This window comes from Marmota marmota, unplaced genomic scaffold (assembly GCF_001458135.2).
Source record: "Marmota marmota marmota unplaced genomic scaffold, marMar, whole genome shotgun sequence".
NCBI lineage: Eukaryota > Metazoa > Chordata > Mammalia > Rodentia > Sciuridae > Marmota > Marmota marmota.
In genome coordinates this window covers 463,258-485,336 of record NW_026000283.1, presented here as the reverse complement: position 1 = coordinate 485,336, position 22,079 = coordinate 463,258, and the positions used below count along the sequence as shown (strand labels likewise).

General features: G+C 38.7%; 1 protein-coding gene across 1 annotated transcript; it reads left to right on the top strand.

Moving 5' to 3' along the window:
* The first annotated feature begins 11,255 nt into the window (after window positions 1–11,255).
* LOC107153019 (olfactory receptor 11A1-like) lies at window positions 11,256–12,221 on the top strand. Its single transcript, XM_015498534.1, has one exon. It carries the CDS (start codon window positions 11,256–11,258, stop codon window positions 12,219–12,221), a length of 966 nt encoding a protein of 321 aa, XP_015354020.1.
* Window positions 12,222–22,079: the final 9,858 nt, after the last annotated feature.

The window sequence follows — 22,079 nt, the reverse complement described above, 5'->3', positions numbered from 1 at the left end:
GTGTCTTGTTACCTTACACTCTCTCTGGAGTCCGATGTCTACAGCTATTTCCCTGTGGACCTGCTCCATTAGCAGATGAACTTGATGGGTTTGCTTGGAGGCTTCCTATTCTCTGGCCTAGTTCCTCTTTGTGACCTAGGACCTGTGTTTGGGTGTGGCACAGATTCCCCTATGCAGGATTATAACTAGTCCCACAGAGCTTGAAATCTTTATCTAGGTCTCATTAACATCACTCTCATTCCAGGCCAACCATCCCCTAGGGCAGTCTTCTGGACACCCAGACTAGAATTCCATGGAACCCCTGACTTCCAGCTATGTTTCCCTGATGCAGGTATGAAAGATGGCCTTAAAGGGGAAGGGCCAAAGGGGCCACTCTTAAATAAAAGGAAAGGAAAGTTTGTTCGGTGTTGAATTTAGAAAATCTTTTTTTGGCTGCTAGAGTATTGCAAACTGGAGCAAGTTTAGAGGATATGGGAGTATCTACAACCAGAGATTAGAATGACCACTGACCCTATGGAAAGAAGGAAGTAGCATGGAACTTACCTGCTAAGAGGTATGATCATTGGCCTGCATATTTTTAGGGTTGGGGGTGTTGCTGAGTGAATGACAGAGACTGATCTTAGAAGCACCTTCAGGACTTGAAAGTAATCTACTTATGAGATCCATCAAGTCCATTTATTTGACAATACCCTTTTCTATACTGTTTTTTATTTAGCAGAAGAAACCATGGAATATTCTTTCAAATAATGGACATGAACTTTCATGGAGCATGTCCCTCTCTGATCCAGTACCCACAATGTGCACAGAACAATTCTGGGTTTAGGATGGCATCAATATATCTGTAGTATGGGAAAAGGCAGGTACTTCAGAAATGCAGTTGCATGACAGCCAGACTTGATGGTTACTTGTGGTGCCTTGCAACCTCCAGAGTGACCAACTTTATGGACTACCTCCCTTTCCATCTGTCTCTGTCTTTCTGAAACTCCCTCCCTTCAGGTTACAGAGAACCAGAAGACACTCTCTCTGAGGCTAGAGAATAGTGTACCTAATAGAGTCCTAGGGCTGGGGACCCAAATACATGATTCAAACCCTCCACACTATACAATTTTGCATATAGAAGATCATAAATTGCCTGCTAGAAGTAGCACAATCTTCTAGAAAAAGCACAGGCTTTGAAAACAGGGAAACTTAATTTATAATCCAGATTCTGCCATTTTCCAGCTCTATCATCTTGTGTAAATCAGTTTAAGCTACTCAGGTCCCCTTTCTTCTTCTGTTAAGTTGAAATAATCCTAGTACTCATCTCCTAGGAGTGTTGTGTAGATTTACTGAGATAATTCATGGAAATAATTTAGTTCAGTGACTGGAACAGAGTATATGCTAAAGGCAGAGTTTTTGAATGAATGAATGAATGGATGGATGGATGAATACATGAATACTGGTGTTTTACTTTTCTTCACCATGGTAAAGTGCTGTTTAAAGGCTTTTGGTATCCTTTAAGTGGCAAGAGCATGAATTTAGAATTCGGTCAACTCAAGGTCTGTGTTAGTAGACAAAAAACTGTCTGAGCCTTAGTCTCCTTATGCATAAAGTCTAGATAGCAAGGCCAAGTGTGCTGGGCTGTTATAAAGATTAAAAGAAATAATGTACATGATAGCACAGGACTTGGAGCATGGTCTATGATCGATAATGCTAGGTCCCTTCTTTGCCTTCCCCTGAGCACTTTCACATATGTGGGCTCATTAAATCCTCAGAACAATCATGTGAGATATGTACTATCATCATAATGAGATAATGTATGTGGAGACACCTAATGCAATATGATGCAGGTGGTCAATAAATGTTTGTTTCCTTCCCCGTCTTTTCCTTAATTAAGCCAATTATTATCCTTCTAACAATCGTGCTTCTGCATGAACTATGTGAATATTTTAAAGAACGAGGTGCTAATCTTATATTGTTACCAATTTACAAGGCAGTCTGGACATCTGGCCTATCATCAAAATTATGTTGATTTTAATAAGATGACAAAAGATCACAGTTTATAGATATAAAGTACTTGCCTAATTCCTGTCTTAATATAGTGAGTTATGAGTAGATTAATTCGATATTTTAAAAAGTAAGAATCATTAGGAAAACATTTTCATAAAAATTATAGTTTTACATATTAATGTCATGCTTTCTGTAGCATTTAAAACTACTGCTCATTACTCACTGTGAGAGGAAAAGCTTTTGGACGTATGTTTGTAGAACTGAGAATTGGTTGAGGTTGAGTTCCTCTGACTTTAACCTGGTCTCTTACCTGGTTTCCCCCTTATCCTCTAATATCTATAACACATGTGTTAAGAGTATGTTTTGGACAGAGATTGGGTTATATTTATGGTGCAGAGAAATCCATGGTGAAATAAATCTGATCTGTGGACAAATTGTGTAACATCTTTTACCTTAGTTTCATAATCTGAAAAATACATATAATATTAATACTTACTTGATAGGGTCGTTTTGAATATTAAATAATATAATTAATAATAATAAGTGAATCCATCAAACATCTTTAGGGCTCAACAGATGTTAATTGCTGTCAGTTCTGTGACCACCACCACCTCCACCTCCACCACCATGTCAAAATGTTGCAAAATGATTAAAGCATTATTGGGTATTCTGGTTTTGAGATATTTCATATCTCCAAGGGTGAGCTGAGAACCTTCTTAATTTCAGCCCCCACCTTTGAGATCTTTTCAAAGGGCCTATGTCCACACTGCTCAGGTTACTATGGAAAGTGTGAGATCATCATTGATTGTTGAAGGATTAAGGCTCATGCAGAACATTGTGAGGTCACTCATACCCTTTGTTACCAGTTCCAAAGATTCAGATGTAGAAGATGTAGGAAAGTGGGCTGAGTATAATTTGAATGTAGGAAAGCCCTTGAAAATTTTCTTCATTTTAACTATGATAGCTTCTTTTTTCATTTTTTTCCCACCAAGCAGAGTATATTAAACTTTATTAGTTCTGTTGAGTCTTAACTAATCAGAATGGCAAGAGTGATTTCCCTGTCTTGAAATAAACCAGAGAGCCTGTAATATAGAGAGATTTGCCTAAGTGTCATATATATGCAGGAAGGCAGGGAGAAGGGAATATGGCTAGCTTGACCAAATTCTTTTTCTTTTGAAAACTGACCAGTTATTTGGCTGCTCAGGAGACTAAATTAATCCAGGTAAGTTTTCTAAGTAGACATTGATAGCTCAGGTGGGAATAGTGAACCGGGATGTGTAGACTGGAAATTTTCAATAAGTCACAGACCAATGTCTGAGATGACTTTACTGGCAATGAAAATCAGAGGCAAAAAGCACCATGGAGACTTTTATCCAATGAGTTCTCAAAAATGGAATGATTAGTGGTTCAGATAATCTGTGTGAATGTGAAGGACTTGGCACTGGTGGTCTCTTATGCTTCCTTCTTCCTTTTTAGGACCTTAGGATTCTAGAATGTCTTACCTCAGCACTAATCCTCCTTTATATGGTTTTCTTAGAAACTTCCTTCCTGCCTTCCTTCCATTCCCATCTTTCCAAATATTGTTTTCCCCAAGTATTTACTGAGTGTACACTAAATGCATAGGTACAATTCTAGCATAATCAAGACAGATGCTATTCCTACATCATGAGGTTGGCAATTTGTAATGTTCTGGGATGTATCTGACTTAATTATAAGAAAAAGAGGGCTCCTTGGTCGCACTTGATTTAATTACATACATAATTCCTTAAGAGTGAGTTTTTCTCCTTTTTCTTCAACTGGAAGGATTTAAGATCTGAGACAAAAGGAACATTTTTAGATTCAAAAAGACTAGGTTGACATGGCAGAGAACTGGAACTGGGGTGCCTGTGACTGAGCCTCAAAGCGTAAGCAATTCAAGGATTCTGTTGCTTGCTATGCTCACCCAGATTATAGAGAGGAGGCGAGGTGTGGATAATTAAAACAAACAAGCAAAACAAACTAACAGAGCCACAAAGCAAAACAAAACAGCAAAGCAAACAAAAACCCCAAAAGCAAATAGACACACACATTCGTTTTTCTAGTTGGCTCCATAGAACATTTCTTTCTTTGACTTTGAAGGGCTCTATCCATTTCTCTTTAGGTCACTTTATTTGAAATTAAAGCTGCAGCATTAACCCCTAGTAAGCAAATGAGTGGTCAGTCCACGAGCTTGCTGCCTAATCCTCACTAACCCCCTCCCTTCAGAAAAACAAAAGAAAGAAAGAAATGAAAGGAGAGAAAAAAATTTGTATTTTGGTGTCCATTACTGACACTGCCTCACAAACATTTATGAAACATCCTCCTGGAAGAATAGAGACAAAGCAAGATGTCTGTTGATGTCAGCTGGAATTGATGCTCTGGATCCTGGGACTCAACATGCTGGCACTATAAGGCAGGACAGGAGAACTCCAGGCCACTGTGCTTAGGCAAAGTAAAATCTATGACAGATTTCCATCTACTTATCCATGAGTACATCAAAAGGTATTAAGAGCTGACTAGAATTGGGAATAAAGGAGCAAACCAAAACATCTTTCACTTTTCCAGACTCAACAAGCATCATTTCCATGTGTTAACAACTTCCGAAGGGGACAGTAGCCATCAGTCAAGTAAACAATAATGTTGAGAACAGAAGTGTGAGTCCAGTGTTATTGGATTCTTCCTTTTCTTTAAGTGCTTCTCAACTGATTAGTTTTCTTTTAGCTCAGAGAAAAGAAAACCCAGGTGTTGGGGTGGAATAGGACCACAATATCTTTCTTCAGTGATCTAAGAGGCCATGTACAGAAAAAGAATTACATGTATATTGTCCAGAGTCAGTAAGAAGACCAGGGATGAATAGGCAGAATTAAAGGAGATTCTGAATGTGGTTTATTTCTAATAACTAGAGCTGATCAAAATGTAGAATATGTGGTCTTGGGAGCTAATACTAAAAATAATAATTGTCATTATTCTGAATGTATTTTGTAAAGTATTTTAAAACACTGCCTCATTTGGTCCTCAGTGTTCATTTTGTGTATGAGTTAAGGTAGATGGCATTGTCCCTATTTTAGAGATCAAGAAATGGCATCTCAGAGAGGTTCTGAATATTATACAAGGTCACACAGCTAATATGGGATAAACCAGAACTCACAGTAGTACCTGTTGATTGGTCTTGAGGGAGTGCTCAAGGAAGGATTTTCTTCCTTGGCTTGGTCCAAAGTGTAAAGAAACTGTCTTTCAGCAGGGAAAAATTAAGTGGGGGTTCAGACTTGTAGTGAAGCAAGAAACATTTGCCAGGCCAGAGCCCAGTATAGAACTATGCCCTGCAAATGAATCTGGATGAAAGTGAGCCATTTTGTTTCTTGCCATTTCTATTTTAAGGTTGTTTTCTCTGATTTCAATGTGGAAATGTACGTCTGGGCTGGTGGATGGCGTCAAGCACACCCCCTTCTTCATTCCAGCTACTGTTCCTCGGTCTCCTGTGTGCGTGGCTGTTTGTGTGCTGTATTAAATTACTTTCCCGGGCCTTTGAACACACATCAATTTCACAATTTGCCTAAGACAGTAAAGGTTGTCATCAGAAAAAGAAGCTGATTTTGTTGTTTCATGCATAAAAATAAACAATGGAATTAATTCACTTGATTGATTTATCCATTTCCCCAGTAGTTTTCTTGGCATGGGGAAGACACATTCTCCATGAGCACAAAATGTATATGTGTGAGAGAGTCCATTCTATAGCACTGTTTTAAAACTTCTTTTCTTTTCATATGTTTTTCAAAGTTTTGCCTGATAATTATGGACTGTATCTGGAGGCCTACTCGCTAAAAGCAGGTTGAGTCATAAGCAGGTTGTAAGAGTCCAGGAGACCCGCAGCGATGACTAAGAGAGTCATTATTTGATAAAAAGAGAAAAAATAGGTATTGGTTTGAAAGGAAGTCTGGGGGAGCATGAAGAACTTCTTGAACAGGGGAAAAAAAAAACACTTGGAAGCTAGCTGGCAGGATGAGTGGGGACCGGAGAAAACTGGTCTTGTGCAGTAGGATTTGCTGCTGCATTTTAATCACATCTCTATGTGACTGGTTTTTTCCTCTTTCTGTTTTTTCATCAAGCGAGAAAGGACACAGAAGGGATTCAGCAGTAACCTAGCTCTTGCAACTTTGTACTTTACACCGCCCCCTTGCTCATTTTTAAATTGACATCTGGAAATTTTTCGTCATAAGTGCAAATAGATGTAAACATGGTATACCTTCTGTAACCTTGTAAATATTGACAGTTTAAAATTAAACTCTTGCATCATTCTTTTAACATCTTCAATGGATTCTAACTAAGTACTATTGTATTTTGATACCCACTGTCACCCATTAAAATACAATGGTCAAGATTTCAAATGGTTAGACATTTAACACAATTACCTTTTCCTCTTGAACTCGTATTCTCATTCACTTTTCTTATGGAATTTTATTCTAATGGCAAGTATATTTTTATTCTTGAAAAACTTCTCTTGATCATGTTATTTTACATCTTAATAAAAATATATATGTAAAATGATGTTGAAACAACAAAAAAATGCTGTGACCAGAAGTCTCCAAAGTGTTCAAGTAAATAAGTGGATAAATAAATGTTATACAGCTAGTAAATGACAGGATTGATAAAAACCTGGGACTGTGCTCCAACCTCCAGATTTCATCCACTCTTCTCTGCTGTTCTCTGGGGCATTAGAAAAGCAGGTGACAGCAGCCATGCTGAGATTAAGATGCCTGATAGATAGACCTATGTCTTAGAAATTGGGAGAAGGATAATCATGAAAAGAGATAAAGCAGAACTAGAATGGCTCTTCAACTTCAGGTGTGTACGCAGCAGATCAGTTTTCCAGAGCAATTCACATGGGAATTAGAACAGAATTCCCTTAAAATGTTCCTTATCTGCATACTTTCTTGGGCAGTCATTGTGAACCTATAGAACAACGTTCTCTCAAAGAAGCACTATTAATACTTCAGGCCAGATAATTCTTTGTTGTAAGAGTTTTCCTGTGTGTTGTAGAGAGTTTAACAGTATCTCTGACCTCTACTCACTAAATGCCAGAGATGTATAGTGGGGTAGGAGGGCAAGAAATCATCCCGAGTTGAGAACCTCCAAGTTTGTGTTATGCCTGGCCTAGTTTGAAGACCAATTGCTTGTCCAACTTGTTAGGAATGTGAGGTGGGGGGGAAAGCCCTAATTACTCATATGTTATTTTAATTTTATTTGAGAAAAAGAGAAATGGGGTTATTTTTATTTAAATTCCCTTCTCACATGAGTAAAAAATCGTTGAGCTCATGGGGAAAAGTAGTTATTGAATCCATCTAAAGGTATTTGGGCCCAACTAAACATTGGGTCTTAAGATAACCAAAATCAGGTTAGGATAAACTACAAGCCATGTGTTACTTAATGACATACATGACATACATTCTGAGAAATGTGTTCTTAGGGGATTTCCTCATTATTAAAATATCACAGAGTGTGTTTCCACAAACTAAGATGGCTACAACATCAATAGATGCTATAATCTTATGAGGCCATCATCATATATATGATTCCTTGTTGACCAAAATATCATTATGTAGCACATGACTGTATTTAAAGATACCAGGGGAGAGGAAGAATGGGAGAAGAGGAATGAAGTCACTAACAACAGAAATCATAATGAAAGCTGCTACTTATTTTATGCCAGCTACTATATTAAGTGTTTCACATGGACTGTGTGTTAACTGATCATAGTAACCTAGGATATAGTTATCATCACTTGTTAGTTAAGGTAAGGTTAGGTTGTTGTAACAAAAACAGTAAAAAAAATCAGTAACTTGTACAGAATGAAAATATGTTTATCCCAGGAGAAGTGTGGCTCAGCTGTTTCAGGTTATCCTGGCATACCAGGTTGAGCGCCCCCGCCCCCCCATCTTGTGGTCCCAGATGGCAGTTCACAATTCTGCTCTCAGGTCTGCATTCCAGAAAGGGGAGAGGATGAAAAGGGGAAAGTGATGATATCTACTTTTCATTTAAGAACACCTTCTCAAAGTTTCACACCTCATTCTGTTCTCACCCTATTGGCTCGATCCACATAACAAAGGAAATGTGAACTCTAGGACAGGTGTATATCCAGTTATAGGAGCTGACAAGCTATAGTCTGAGATCCAAAAACCTTATTTTGGTAAATAAAATTTTAATGTAACATAGGCACTCTCATTCATTTATATATTATCTATGCTGCTTTCTGAGTAAGATAACATTGTTGAATAGTTGTAATAAAGACAGGATGGACTACAAAACTTAAAATAGTACTCTCTAGCATTTAAGAAAAAGTTTGCCAATCCCTGATATAGGAAAAGGAGATAATGGATATTTGGGGACACCTAAGAGGCTCTGTTGAGATTCATAGCTAATTGATGACAAAATAGAGGCACACGGAGGATCCCTAAATGGCCCAGGGTCACATACTGGTAAGTGGCAGAGCTCAGGTCTGAACATGGTTCTGTCTGGTTTTAGAGGGAAAGCACCATTCATTCTATCATACTATTAAATCACTGAGCAAACATTTACTGTGTCTCCTCTGTCCCAGACAGTGTTCTAGGAGCTGAGGATTCAATAGTGAATAAAAGACAGGACATCTCCCCTCTTGTGGAGCCTACTTTAAAGGCAAGAGACTATTAAATAGAATTAAATATAGTGTATTATGTTATAAATAAAAAATAAATCAGAAAGAAGGGAAAGCAGTGACCAAGTGGAAGTAGATGTTCATTTTTAAAGGAAACAGTTAATCATGGCCTCAATATTGGGGGAATCCAAGGAGAATGGGTCTGAGCCAAAGCTCTTGAGAAGGAGGCAGGAGCCTGAACTGAGAACATCCAGTGAAAACCATGAGTTCCCCCTCAAAAAAAGGAGGTTGAAGAAAGGGTCAGGAGCTGGACAGGAACAAGAGCCAAAAGAACAAAGAGAGCAGTGTGGGTGCCCCTGGCTCATGCATGGTGGGGAACTGGTACAAAGTGGATGCGTAGGAAGAAGCTGGTGAAAAGGTACAAGACCATGGTGGAGAATTTGCCTTTAACCCTTTTGGATTTGAATTCTCAAATCCCTTTGCACATAAACTCAGAACACATGTGCATATACACACACACACATGGAAATAACAGCAGGTAATGTATCAGTTGGTTTAGTGGAAAGTTCATGACTTTTGGAGTCACACAGAGTTGTGAATCTCGATTCTGCCACACGCTCCTTTGAGGATTCTAGGCTAATTGTTGTTAGTACTGTTGTTAGTCATGATTCACAGATCATTTTCCATGTGGCAGGCACTTTATATACATGATCTCATCTAATCCTAACATAACTCCATAAACAGATATTAAGGTTATTTTAAATGAAATTCAAGTTAAATTAAGTGTGAAAATCAAGTGATGAAAATGTATTATTAATTTTTTTAAAATTAAGTGGTGATAGGAAATGGTTAAGATGTAATGAGAAATGTATAATTTTCCTCCTGTGCATTTATAGTGTTTATCTTGTTTCAGTGCAGTGATTAGGAATGTTGGTTAATCCTTCTGTGGGGATGTTTTTAATAAATAATTTTATTTTGTAAACAAAAGTCTTTAATACTTATTTAGTGCTTCTATGTGCCAAGCACTATTCTAATTACTTTCCATGTACTCAAAACAACACTGAGATAACTTTTATTGTCCTTGAGTGTTAGCTTTTTGTTGTTGTAAAATATTTCCTGAGAAAGTCAACTTAAAGGAGGAAAGATATATTTTGGTTTACTGTTTCAGTGGTTTCAGTGCATGGTCACTTGGCAGAAGGGCATGTGGGGGGAAAGCTGCTTACTTCATAGCAGCTGGGAAGCAGAGAGTGTGGGCTAGGGAGGGGCCAGGAATAAGACAAAATCACAAGGCAGTGTTCCAGTGACCTACTTCCCCTAACCATGCCCCACTGCTTGTTTCCACCACCTCCCAGTAGTTCATTCAGTTATCAACCCATTAATCCACTGATGAAATCTGAGCTCTTGTGATTCCATCACTTCCTCAAAGCTCTACCTCTGAACATGGCTATATTGGGAACTAAGCCTTCAACACATGAGTATTTATTTGGAGGACATTTCAAATCCATAATACCTTGTTTTTCAGATGAGAAAACTGAGAATCAGAAAGATGAAGTACCTGCCCAAGGTCACACAGTCAAACTAGGCAGTCTGGCTCTAAGGTTCCTTTGTTTAGTCATTATACCACACTACCTTGAAAAATACACCAAAACAAAATTGAATAAGAAAACATGCCAATTTCTCTCCCAGGGCTGCTAATCCATATGGAAAGCCTACTTATTTGGACCCTGTGATCTAACCCATGGCCACTTTCTAATGTCATTATATTTGAATTAAGGTAGACTTACCAAGGAGCAAATATTTTACTTCTGAAAGAATGACCTGGGAGACTCAAAATTTAAAAATGACAGCAAAGAAGGTAACATATGCTTTTAATCTTTATATGTGTGACTACCTATAAATGTGTGTGTGCCTAGATGTGTGCAACACAAATCCAACCAGTAGTTCCAAATGTCAGCTGCTAGGATTTTTTCCCCAGAAGCCTAAATTATATCCTTTTAGGAGCAAGATTTAAAAATAAGAAATTCTTATTCTCTTTTAGGTGATACTCCTGGTTTTCCAGAATCTACTCTCTCTGGCAACTGCTGTCCTACTCCCTCATGGATGTAGGCACCAAATAGGCATGGATGATCCAGTAACATCAAAGAAATGATCCTCTGCTTCAGTTCTGCCATTTCAGTCATTTCATGCTCTGATCAAAAAGGACATAAATATGATTTGTTATCTGGCCTGCCATTTCTTGGAATTGTCAATGTTTAATAATAATTTTCCTCTGTTCAAAATGGCATTAAGAATTCCAAACATGGTCTCTCCACATCTCCTTTTAATGTGAATGTGGGGCTCTCACACTACCAGTGTTTGTACTCTGGATTGTTCTCTTAGGGATGGAGATTGCTTCTCACTGAGCTGTTCCTTTTCCCAGTTAGTCTCCCTTACCCTATTTCACATCCTGACAAGATGACAGGTTCAGCTGATTTTTAGAAACAGTTTTTTGAAGGCAAATTTAACTGGCTGTGATGAGGACCAGTCCCCTAGAAATGCCCTCATCAATACAGAGCTCTACCCACTGACAGAACTGGACCATGTGGGAAATCTAAGTGGTGATATGATCTGATGTGTTGTTATGGAGAATCAAAGACTTCCTCAGGCATTTTTGCCCTCTATGAGGCCAGAAAACACCACTATGATGGTAACTGAGTTTATCATACTAGGGTTTGGAGACCTTAAGGAACTGAGTCCCTTACTCTTCCTAGTGTTTGGCATTGTCTACTTAGCCACCATTTCTGGGAATCTTCTCCTTGTGGTGCTGGTGAGCACTCAACAGGTTCTACAAACTCCAATGTACTTCTTCCTGGTGAATCTCTCATGCCTGGAGGTGTGCTATACATCCAATATTGTGCCCAGGATGCTGGTGGACTTGTTGAGAAAAAATAGAGCAATGTCTATGGTGTGTTGTATTATTCAACTCTATTTCTTTGGGGCCCTGGGAAGCACTGAATGTTGTCTACTGGCAGTGATGTCTTATGACCGGTACCTGGCTGTCTGCTGGCCCTTGCACTATCCAACGTTAATGCATAAAACTTTGTGTATGGGACTGGCAGTTGGCTCGTGGCTTAGTGGCTTCACTGTGGCAGCTGCATTCCAGGGTGCTATGGTATCCAGCTTGACCTTCTGTGGGGACAATGAGATTGACCACTTCTTCTGTGACTTGAAACCTCTACAGAAGCTCTCCTGCACAGATCCTCATCTGGTCAACCTGGTGTGCATGAGTCTAACAGCCCTGGTGACACTTGCCCCCTTTGGACTAACCCTAGCCTCCTACTGGAGGATTCTTTCAGTGGTCTTGCATATGCCATCCACAACTGGTAGGCAAAAGGCATTCTCCACTTGCTCCTCTCATCTAGTAGTTGTGACCTTGTTTTATGGGACCTTAATCTTGGTCTATGCTGTTCCCTTGGCTGGCCAGGTGCCAACTCTACATAAAACCTTTTCCTTGCTGTATACGGTTGTCACTCCCCTGTGTAATCCTCTTATCTACAGTCTCAAAAACAAAGATGTCAAGGATGCTCTAAGGAAACTGAAAATTTGATCCTGCAATGACAGCACCACTCAACCAAAAACTGACAGCAGCCTGAAGTCAAAGCATTCTTCCCATGCTCAAAGAAGTCTCAATCAGATTAGGACAACATAGAATAGATGATAGTTTTTATAATGCCAAATATTGGCTCATCCCCAAATCATAAAGTTGGTCCCAGTCTACTTGAGATGACCTAGTGTTCCTTGAACATATTTATACTGTGGAGAAGCACTTCCAAGTTGATGGGAGGGAAAACCATTCTGGGATAAATAATACATAATTATTGCATTTATCTCCCCCCAAAAGCTCCACCTTGGAAGTAAGAAATGGTAGGTATATTTTACTTATGTTCAATTTCCATATTGAAATATCACACTGAACCCCATTGATATGTACAGTTAATAAATGTTAATCAAAACTTCAGGCATGATGGTGCATGCCTGTAATCCAGTGGCTCAGAAGACTAAGGCAGGTTTGAAGCCAGCCTAGCAACTTAGTGAGACCCTGTTTCACAATAAAAATAAAAGGGGCTGGGGATATGACTCAGTGGTAGAGCACCCCTGGGTTCAATCCCTGGCACCAAAAAAAAAAATCAAAAGAAGTCCTTGATTTTGTTTATTTGAGGAGACTCGATACTGATTTTAAAAAGAAAACACAAACAAAAGAAAAAGAAAACACAAGACAACTATAATATGTAAAGAAGCAGTTGCTATTGAATAGGGTCACGAACATATACACCTAAAAGGGCAAGTCAAAAACTTCAATCATTGAAGCAAGTAGGAAAATATATAAAAAAAAAAATCAAAGTAGGAGATCTTGGGGCTGGAGGAGAAGTGGAATCCATGTTATCCCCCTAAGAATGGGGGAGTTCCCTAAGTGAGGAGACCATGTTTGTTTCCTTCTGGCTGGGTGGCTGTGTTCAATGGTTATTAATAATAATACTGCACCTCTACTTGGCCTGGAATTACCAAAATAAAGATGGAATCTAACAGAATATATGAAAACCCACTAGTAGACTAATTTTAGAGGAATGTGCATTAAGCACTTAAAGCAATCTATTGGATATGTGGCTTGCCTTCAGCAGTATATTCTAGATTGGGGTCTCTCCAACATTTACAGCTACCTACTGCATTTTCATTTCTTTTTTTTCTGTTCTACTCCCACATCCTTTTTCTTCTATATACATGAGTTTCTTGCTGGACTAACTTGTGCTTCTGTTTCTTACATTTGTACCTGTTTCCAGCTATCTAATATTATGAATTGGCATATTAATGCTACACTCTAAGAGAAAGAGAAAAGCAAAAAGATTCTGCTCTGGAAAAGGATACAATACATGTATTCATTTATTCAATCAAAAATATTTATTGAGAGCTTAATATTATCCACACACTATGCTGGATGCTGAGAATAGAATAATGAACAATGTAGACAGTTTCAGTCTGAGATATTATAGTCTGGAGGCCTTGGTGTTCAAATTGCTCAGAATTTATGTTCTTACATTGTTTATAGAATATGTAGATCTTGAAAAAAGTACCTGTAAAAAATCTCAGCAGGAAAATTCTAATGTACTTATTTACCTTAACTTTAAAATTATCTAATTAATGTGCAAAACTTAATATAAAGGCCTAACAAAACTTTTAGTGGGATATATGAATAAAAGAAATGCTCATAATGTCTGTAGTTTGATCCTGTAAGATCCAACTCAAGCTATACCTTCTCCTGGAACCCTCCAGGAATGTCCTATTTGTATTTTTTCTCCCCTGAGGAGTACTTTATATTTCTTCATTTGACATGTAGAAGGAATTGCTCTGTACTTTTTATGCCTAAGTCCTATCTTCCCATGAGTTTGTGAACCATTCAGACAGAGGCAGAAAGTCATTTACAGCTGTACCCTCAAGTGCCCAGCATAGTGCTGTGTGTACAGTGACAGATGATACCCATCTGCATACACTAAAATCCAAGCTCTTCAGTGTGGGACTCAAGGCCTTCTGTCACCCTGCTCCGGCTCCTCCAATCTCATCTCCCAATAATCTCCATCTCATAATTTACCATATTATGCTTGTGCATCCTTACTTCTGCCCTATACCAGGAAAACCTGCACACATTTATATGGCAACTAGCTAATGTTCCCCTTTTAATATTATGCTCCATCATCATCCTCTCCAGAAAGTCTTGCCTGTTTTCTCCCATCTAATACTTTGAGCTAAATGATGCTCTCCTATTCTCTATGAGATTCACCATGGACCTAAGTTTGAGGAATCCTCTCATTTTTTACCACTGTGTCTCCAGTGCCTAGAGAATACTTGGTATACAGGAGGCAATGAATCAATAGTTTTTGAGTGAATGGTCAAATGATTGTATGTTTTCTACCCTCACTTAACTATATTTCCTCGGGTTTGATTACCACCTGTATCCTGACAATCCCTCAATAAATTAATACTGTGATATGAAGAAAAGGTAAAGGATTCTAGGAAGACATAAATAACTTGGATTGTGTTGAGTATATCAGAGAAAGCTCTTCATATAGGACATTTGAACAGAGACTTGAAGAACAGATAGATAGGAGTAAGCCAGGCAAAGAGATTATAAGAAGGGTTGGGATAGGGGTTTTGACAGAGGGAACAAGGTCTGTAGTGGTAAGGATCTTAGAGTGTTTGGGGAATAGAGAAATAGCTAGCAGGGTTAGAATGTAGTGATCAAGGGAGAGAATGTTGCAGGCTGGGCTGGGAAAGTAGGCAAGTACCAAGTAATGCAGTGCTTTGCTGGCCTTCTTTGTTAAGTAAGATTGGGATTCTTGAATAATTTTTAGTAGAGTAACATGACCCATGTTATTTTGTGTGTGTGTGTGTGTGTGTGTGTGAGAGAGAGAGAGAGAGAGAGAGAGAGAGAGAGAGAGAGAGAATATCTTTTGGTAGATGGACACAACACAATGCCTTTATTTTTATGTGGTGCTGAGAATTGAACCCGGGTTGCGCCCGTGCTAGGAGAGTGCTCTACCACTAAGCCACAATCCCAGCCCAGACCTATGTTATTTTTTAACATCTCTCTGGCTGCTATGTGGAGAATGATTTTTGATGGGAGTGGGGGGCTAATAGATGTGGGAAGACAGCTAGTACACTATTGCAGTGCCACTGGTGAGAGATGGTGATAGTGTGGATTATATGTGTGGTGAGGGAGATGAAGAGAAATGAATTGAACTTGATATCTTCAGAAGCAGAATTGATAGGGCTTACTGATAGAGGGAAGCATCAATAATAAATTTCTGATTACTGGTTTGTGAATTGAATATATGCTCGTGCTATTCACTGACATGTGGGGCGGGACTCTGGAATAGAGCCAGGTTTCCAGGAGAGAAAAAATTATGATAACAATTTTGTATGAGAGTGCTCTGATATGATAGTGGATGCTAAGTAGGTGGTTAAATATACTGATCGGGAACTCCAAAGAGATATCTGGTCCAGAAATGAAAATTGAGAAGCCATCAACATGTAGGTGGCATTTAAAAGAATGAAATCATGAAGAGAAACAGTTTAAAGGGAGAAGAGATGACAGCCCAGTCTGGAGCCATGGGAACTTCATTTAGAGGTTATTTAGATAAAGAATGGCCAGCAATCGAGGAGAGGATAGACAGGTAGGAGAAAAACCATGCAAGGAGAGAGAAAAGAATGTTTTAACAATGAGAGCCTGGTAAATTGTGTTGGAGGCTGTTGAGGGGAAGAGTAAGCTGAAAACAGAGAAGAGTCCATTGTATCTCCTAACTTGGAAGACATTGATGACCTCACTAAAGGCACTTTTGGTAGAGTTGTGCATGCAGAAGCCATATTGGATTGAGACAAAGGAACAAATTAAAAGTATTGGGGACTGAATTAGAACAAATTACATTCCATACATTTATAATTATGTCAAAATGACTATTAATGCTATGTGTAACTGAAAATGACAAATAAATAAATAAGGGTATAAAAGAAAAAAAAAATCTACAGATAATTCTTTGGAGGCATCTTGCTCCCAAAGGAAATATATTTTGTTAAAGCTAAAACAGAAAGCTTAGGAGAAGATGTGTTTTACCATGTAAAATATTACAATACATTTTAAGGTAGGAGAGAGGGAGTAGTTGAAGATGCAGGAGACTGTAGAGATATGGTCCCTCCAGTGCCCAGAAGGTCCAAGGTCCAGAGCACATGTGAAAAGATTGGTCTCTGCTCAAAGGAGTGACACTTACACTGTGACAAATATGTTCTGAATGCCTACTATGTTCTTGATTTTGTTTCAAATACTACAGATACAACAAGGTATAAATCATAATCCTTGCTTTCTAGAGCTCATAGCCTGATGAAACAGATAGGCAATTAGGCAGACCATTATAATTAAGTTGATTAATACTATGAGAACTGTAAGGTCCCACAGAAGCACTGAGAAAGCACTGATATTTTTATAAATTGAACCACATTCCCCAGAGAAAGATATGTTGAAGTACTAATGCCCAGTACCTAAAACTATGACCTTATTTGGAGATAAGGTCTTTATAGAGGTAATCAAGTTAAAATGAGGTCATTAATGTGGGTCCTTATTCAATATGACCAGGGAAATTTAGACACATGCAGACAGGGAGAATACCATATGAACCTGAAGGCAGAAATTGGGGAGCTTCATCTAGAAGCCAAGCAATGCCAAAGATTGCTAGGAAGCCACCAGAATCTGGGAATGAGTCATGGGACAGATTCTTCATTGATGGGACCAACTCTGTCTTGATGTCACACTTCCAGTCTTCAGAACTTGGAGAAAAGATAAATTTCTGTGGTTAAAGCCACTCGCTTTGTGGTGATTTGTTATGGTAGTCCTATGTAACTCATTTAGACACTCAAATCCCTCTGTGAGATAGTCGTCAAGAGAAGAGAAGACTTCTCAGAGGAGATATTATCTCAGTTGAATTAAGATAAATAAGATTTCATGGGTGGAACTTGGGGGTGCATTCCATGCAAAGTAGTCATCTGCAATGGCTTCAAAGTTGAAAGGTGTACACATGTCCAAACTACTGCAAATAATCCAGTGTGGCTGGATGTACAGTGTGTGCACAATGGTGGTGACAACTGAGACCAATAAAGCTGCAGATAATTCAGGAAAGGCATTTTATTCCAAGCCAAGGGATTTGGACTTTATCTTGAAGGCAAATGGTTAGCCTTTAAATGTTCTTTCCCCTCCCCACTATTTACCTGCCTATTTCTATGTTTCTAGGAAGCCTTCTCTTTTGTCTATTGTGGCACTTCTTATACAGAACTGTGAACAAAATTGGCTTCTTGGTCTCTTTGAATATACAGTGAGCCTCTTGAGGGCTGAGGTGATGTCTTGTTTGCTGAGATGTGCCCACTGCCCAGTAAATGTTGGTATGTTCTTAGGATAACATTAGGACTTCACTTTGGAGTGATAGTCCTGAGAACTCTGCATTTTGTTCAGTCTTCCTTTCACTGGTGAGCCAGTACTTTTCATACTTGGCTCTCACTTCAATTTTCCACTTGGCTTTTCTTTTGGACCAAGGACCCTGAGAGCTTCCCTTCTACCCCAAACTCGCAATCCCCACTTCAGACTGCCTTTCATACATGCTGGTTTCTACTGCCCCCAAGGGAGCCTGGTTCACACCATGCAAATCCTGTGGTCCAACCTTATCACCTTGTTCCCACCCTTGGTCTGCCAGGATTAGTGCTTAACTTAGCCTAAGCAGGGTCATTAGGTCAGTTTCAAGGAAGCAGCTCTGGCCAGAATGGACCAAAGAACAGGTGGCAGCTCTGGCAAGAGGATACAGTTGAAACTACATGATGGGGCAATGGGCTACTGGGCTGGATGGAAGGGCAAGGTCAGATAATGTGAGCAATCTACAACTGAGCCAAATTGGACCCATGGGATCCCTGTTGAAGAAGGCAAAACAGGGCACTGGATCCAAAAACCAGGAAGAATGATGGTCAAGACAAGAAGCTGGCAAGAAATGGGTTTCAATTAGATTGGATTCATTTTTAAAAAATGTATGCCCTTTCATGCTTGCCACACCTCTGTGCATAAACAGACCCCAACCTGAATGATCACACACACAGAGACACAAGATGATGACACACAGACCCATATCCACACTGGCAGAACCTAGTGTGACATGCTTTGGTTGGCAGATACTGTAACATCTGATCTGTTTGCCATTGGCAGTGAAGGAGATGCACTATATAAAAGTGCATGTACCAAATAATAGAGAAATGCTTTCAAGTGGCCACGTTCTTTTCATTGCAATTGTTTCAAATAAATAACTTTGTCTTCTTTTTATTTATTTATTTATTTTAGTTGTTGATGGTCTTTATTTATTTTCATGTGGTGCTGAGAATCAAAAGAGAGCCCACTCTGTCTTCTTATGTTAAGTGAATTTGATACCATTTAACATTTTCTGGATGATTTTAGGCCATTTTATAAACATTAATTAGTAGAGGCTAGGCTTAGATATGGGATGCCCTTAGGAGCTAGCTTAAAGTATATTGGACTCTATGTCTCTATTAAATGGCCCAGACATTTATTAAATGGCCCATACATTACCCTAATATATGCAAATATCTATCTATCTATATAGATAGGTATATAAATATATAGATACAAATATGCGCGTGCGCACACACACACACACACACACCATCTTTCACGTAAATGTCTTCATACAAGGGGTAGAGCACTTGCCTAGCACATGTGAGGCACTAGGTTCATTCCTCAGCACTACATAAAAATAAATAAACAAAATAAAGGTATTGTGCCCAACTACAAACTTAATTTTTTTAAATGCACACACAAATACATACACAGTGCTGTTACTTAAAAGCTACCTCTGCACCTGTCAGCCAGGTTTGTAAGTAGCTCCTTTTCTTATAACCAATGGCCTGCTTCTTTCGTCATATTCCTTCCCATTTTTGAATACTAATTATTGGGATTAAAGAATTGGCCCCTCATTCACTATAGAGTAGATGGTTTAATTGGTTATACCTGACATAGTTAAAGAAGGCATTTTAATTACAAAGAACTTCACTGGGAGATGGGCTCAGGGGGAGTTATTAAAAGTAAGTGCATAACAGCTCCTAGGGAGGTCATTATTTTGTACTTCTCCCCACCCCAAGTTATGTTTATTATTGGTAGCCAGGTGAGAGGAAATTCCCTGACTTCATTAGAAACCTGGAAAAATAACTTTTCCTTGCCAACACCTCCCTTTCTTGCTGGAACACATTTCTTCTGGAAGGAGCTATGGCAAAATGGTTTGCCCAGAGCATCTTTTATTTTGTCTAAAGGGAAGCCTCCATAAACTTCCCAGTCTCAGGGCTCATCCTTTGACAACAATCCCCTACACACACACACACACACACACACAGAGAGAGAGAGAGAGAGAGAGAGAGAGAGAGAGAGAGAGTAGAACAGCCATCCTAGTAACTGAATGTTGGAAATAACGCGGACACCACTGAGACTACCAATATCCATGTGTGTGCCATCACAAGGAGGGGAAAGAAAATGGTTCACAGACATTTTACTACCATCTGCTTTTTGTACATACAAACCATGTGCTCATCAAAAACCCTTATCTGTTCATTGATGCCAAGCTGGCAGAACCCAGTGTGACATTGCTTGGTTGGCAGATATCATAACACCTGATCTGTTTGGCATTGGCCAGGAAAGCAATGTTTTCAAGTACATGGACTAAACAGAAGAAACATCACCTGCGGTAGCCAATTGTTTCAAATGCATAGGTCTGTCTTTTTATGCCAAGTGTAGCTGACGCAATTTGCCCTTTTCAGGCTGATTTTAGGCCATCTTTATAGACAGTAATCATGGGTTGGGATGGAATGTTAGGGGTGTCCTAAGGCGCTATCTTGTAATGTATCAGATTATTTAATTATCCACTAAAAGCCCCCAGGCTGTCTATTATTAAAGAAGTCTCCTGTCTTTTTTCTTAAAGTCTTCACTTGCTGATAACAGTGTTCATGACTCTTCCTTTGACATTTTCTGTTCTACCTTAGGCTCAGAAACCAAGCTGAGTTACAATCGTGTATAAAGCAGGATTGACAGCCTCAGGGGGTTTTCTATAAGTACTCTGCATGAGTTTTGGTACATAGTTTTTGTATCATCTATTTTGACTGCCCCAAGGTTTTTAAAGAGTAATTCTTAGTTTTTAGCTCTGTCAATAGTAGACAATTATGGCTTCCAGGAAGAGGACCATTAGATAAGTGACATATCATTGTAGTCAGGGTTAATATAGATAAAGTAAACCTCTTAATTTGAACTTTCTTGGTTCAGGATACAGGACTGCCTTATTTTTTATACCTTTATTTTATTTATTTTTATGTTGTACTGAGGACTAAACCCAGTGCCTCACACATGTGAGAAGAACAATCTACCACTGAGCCACAACCCCAGCCCAAGGGACTGCCTTATTTATAGAGTAGGCTTTGGAGTTTACCATTTTGCCAGCTACAAAAAAAAGTGTGTTTGGTAAACTAATACTTTAAATAAGATTACAGGTTTTGAAATTCAGGTTTCATTTACATGTGAAAGTATAATCATTTAGTGATTATACTTATGGATGCTGCTAAGCCATCTATTTGGAAGTAGAGTTCATTGTTTTTTATTTGGAAGTAACAATAGCAGACAATAATGCCTCAATTAATCAACACTTTGAGAAGAAAATTAATTTGAATAAAATCAGCCTGGGTTCATAGAGATCTAGAGGATCAATGGAAACTTTCAGTCCTTGTCTAGCAATAGGGATGGCTGAAGAAAATTGAGAGCCAAGTCCTATTTACTGAGGAAGGTAAAAGTCCATAGTATCTTCAGCTCAGGAGTAATAGGTGCAGGATCATGTCCCAAGGAAACAGAAACACATCCCACAAGCCTAAGAGACTCCAAGCCTGTCCTTAAAGTGTGGCCAGACTGGAATATCATTTCTGACATTACTCTCTGATGGAAGTTTTTGAATAAGAAGAGTCAATGTTCACAGAGGTTTTGTGTTATGTTTTGAATGACATCCTGACCTTTGACTAAGTCAGATTTGTCTTGCCATCAATTAATAGCTCAATATGTGCCAGATACCAAGCTATTTGTTTTGCATGTATTATATCAGTTAATTTTTGTGAACTTTGCAGGTGAATATTATTTCTGTTGAGTAGATAAGGAGACTGCAGCTCAGAGAAAGTAAGCTATTTAATGGGCCAGGTTAGTGAATGGTTTGATAATGTTCCAAATCTAACTTCAGAGCCTGCTATTTATTAATCACTACCAAATAATGTAATTACTCAAGAGATAAAAAAAATATTCTAAGGTGCACTAATAGGTTCATGAAACAATCTGATGGACCCTCCCAAGCCTTATTTATTTTCCCTTCAAGTCCATGTGGCACTGACCTTCAGTTAGCCCTGGTTGAGATGATGATTACAAAATATATGAAAGAGAAAGAACAAAATAAGTGGTCTAATTTCTAAAATAATCGTCCTTGTGGTTACATCTACATTGCCCAAGGGGAAGTTGTTACTCAACATTTGGAATCATGACCAAGGCCAAACTGGCAACAGGCTTTAATTTTCAGGAACAAAACTTTCAAAGTCAACTAATCATTCTGGAACAACCTAGCATTGGTGGTGAAATTCATATTATTTTTATGTTACTGCAAAAATGAACAGTTATTGTTTAAGGGATCAAATATCAAATATTGTGTGAAATGAATTTGCAAGTGAGATATTTAGATGTTAACAGATGTTTATGAGGAGATGAATGATATCAAGAGCAAGACTTGGGACTGCCACAAAAGATTTAGTGAAGGTGTCCATGATGATGCATGAATTGATCACCTAGTCATCCATGGGA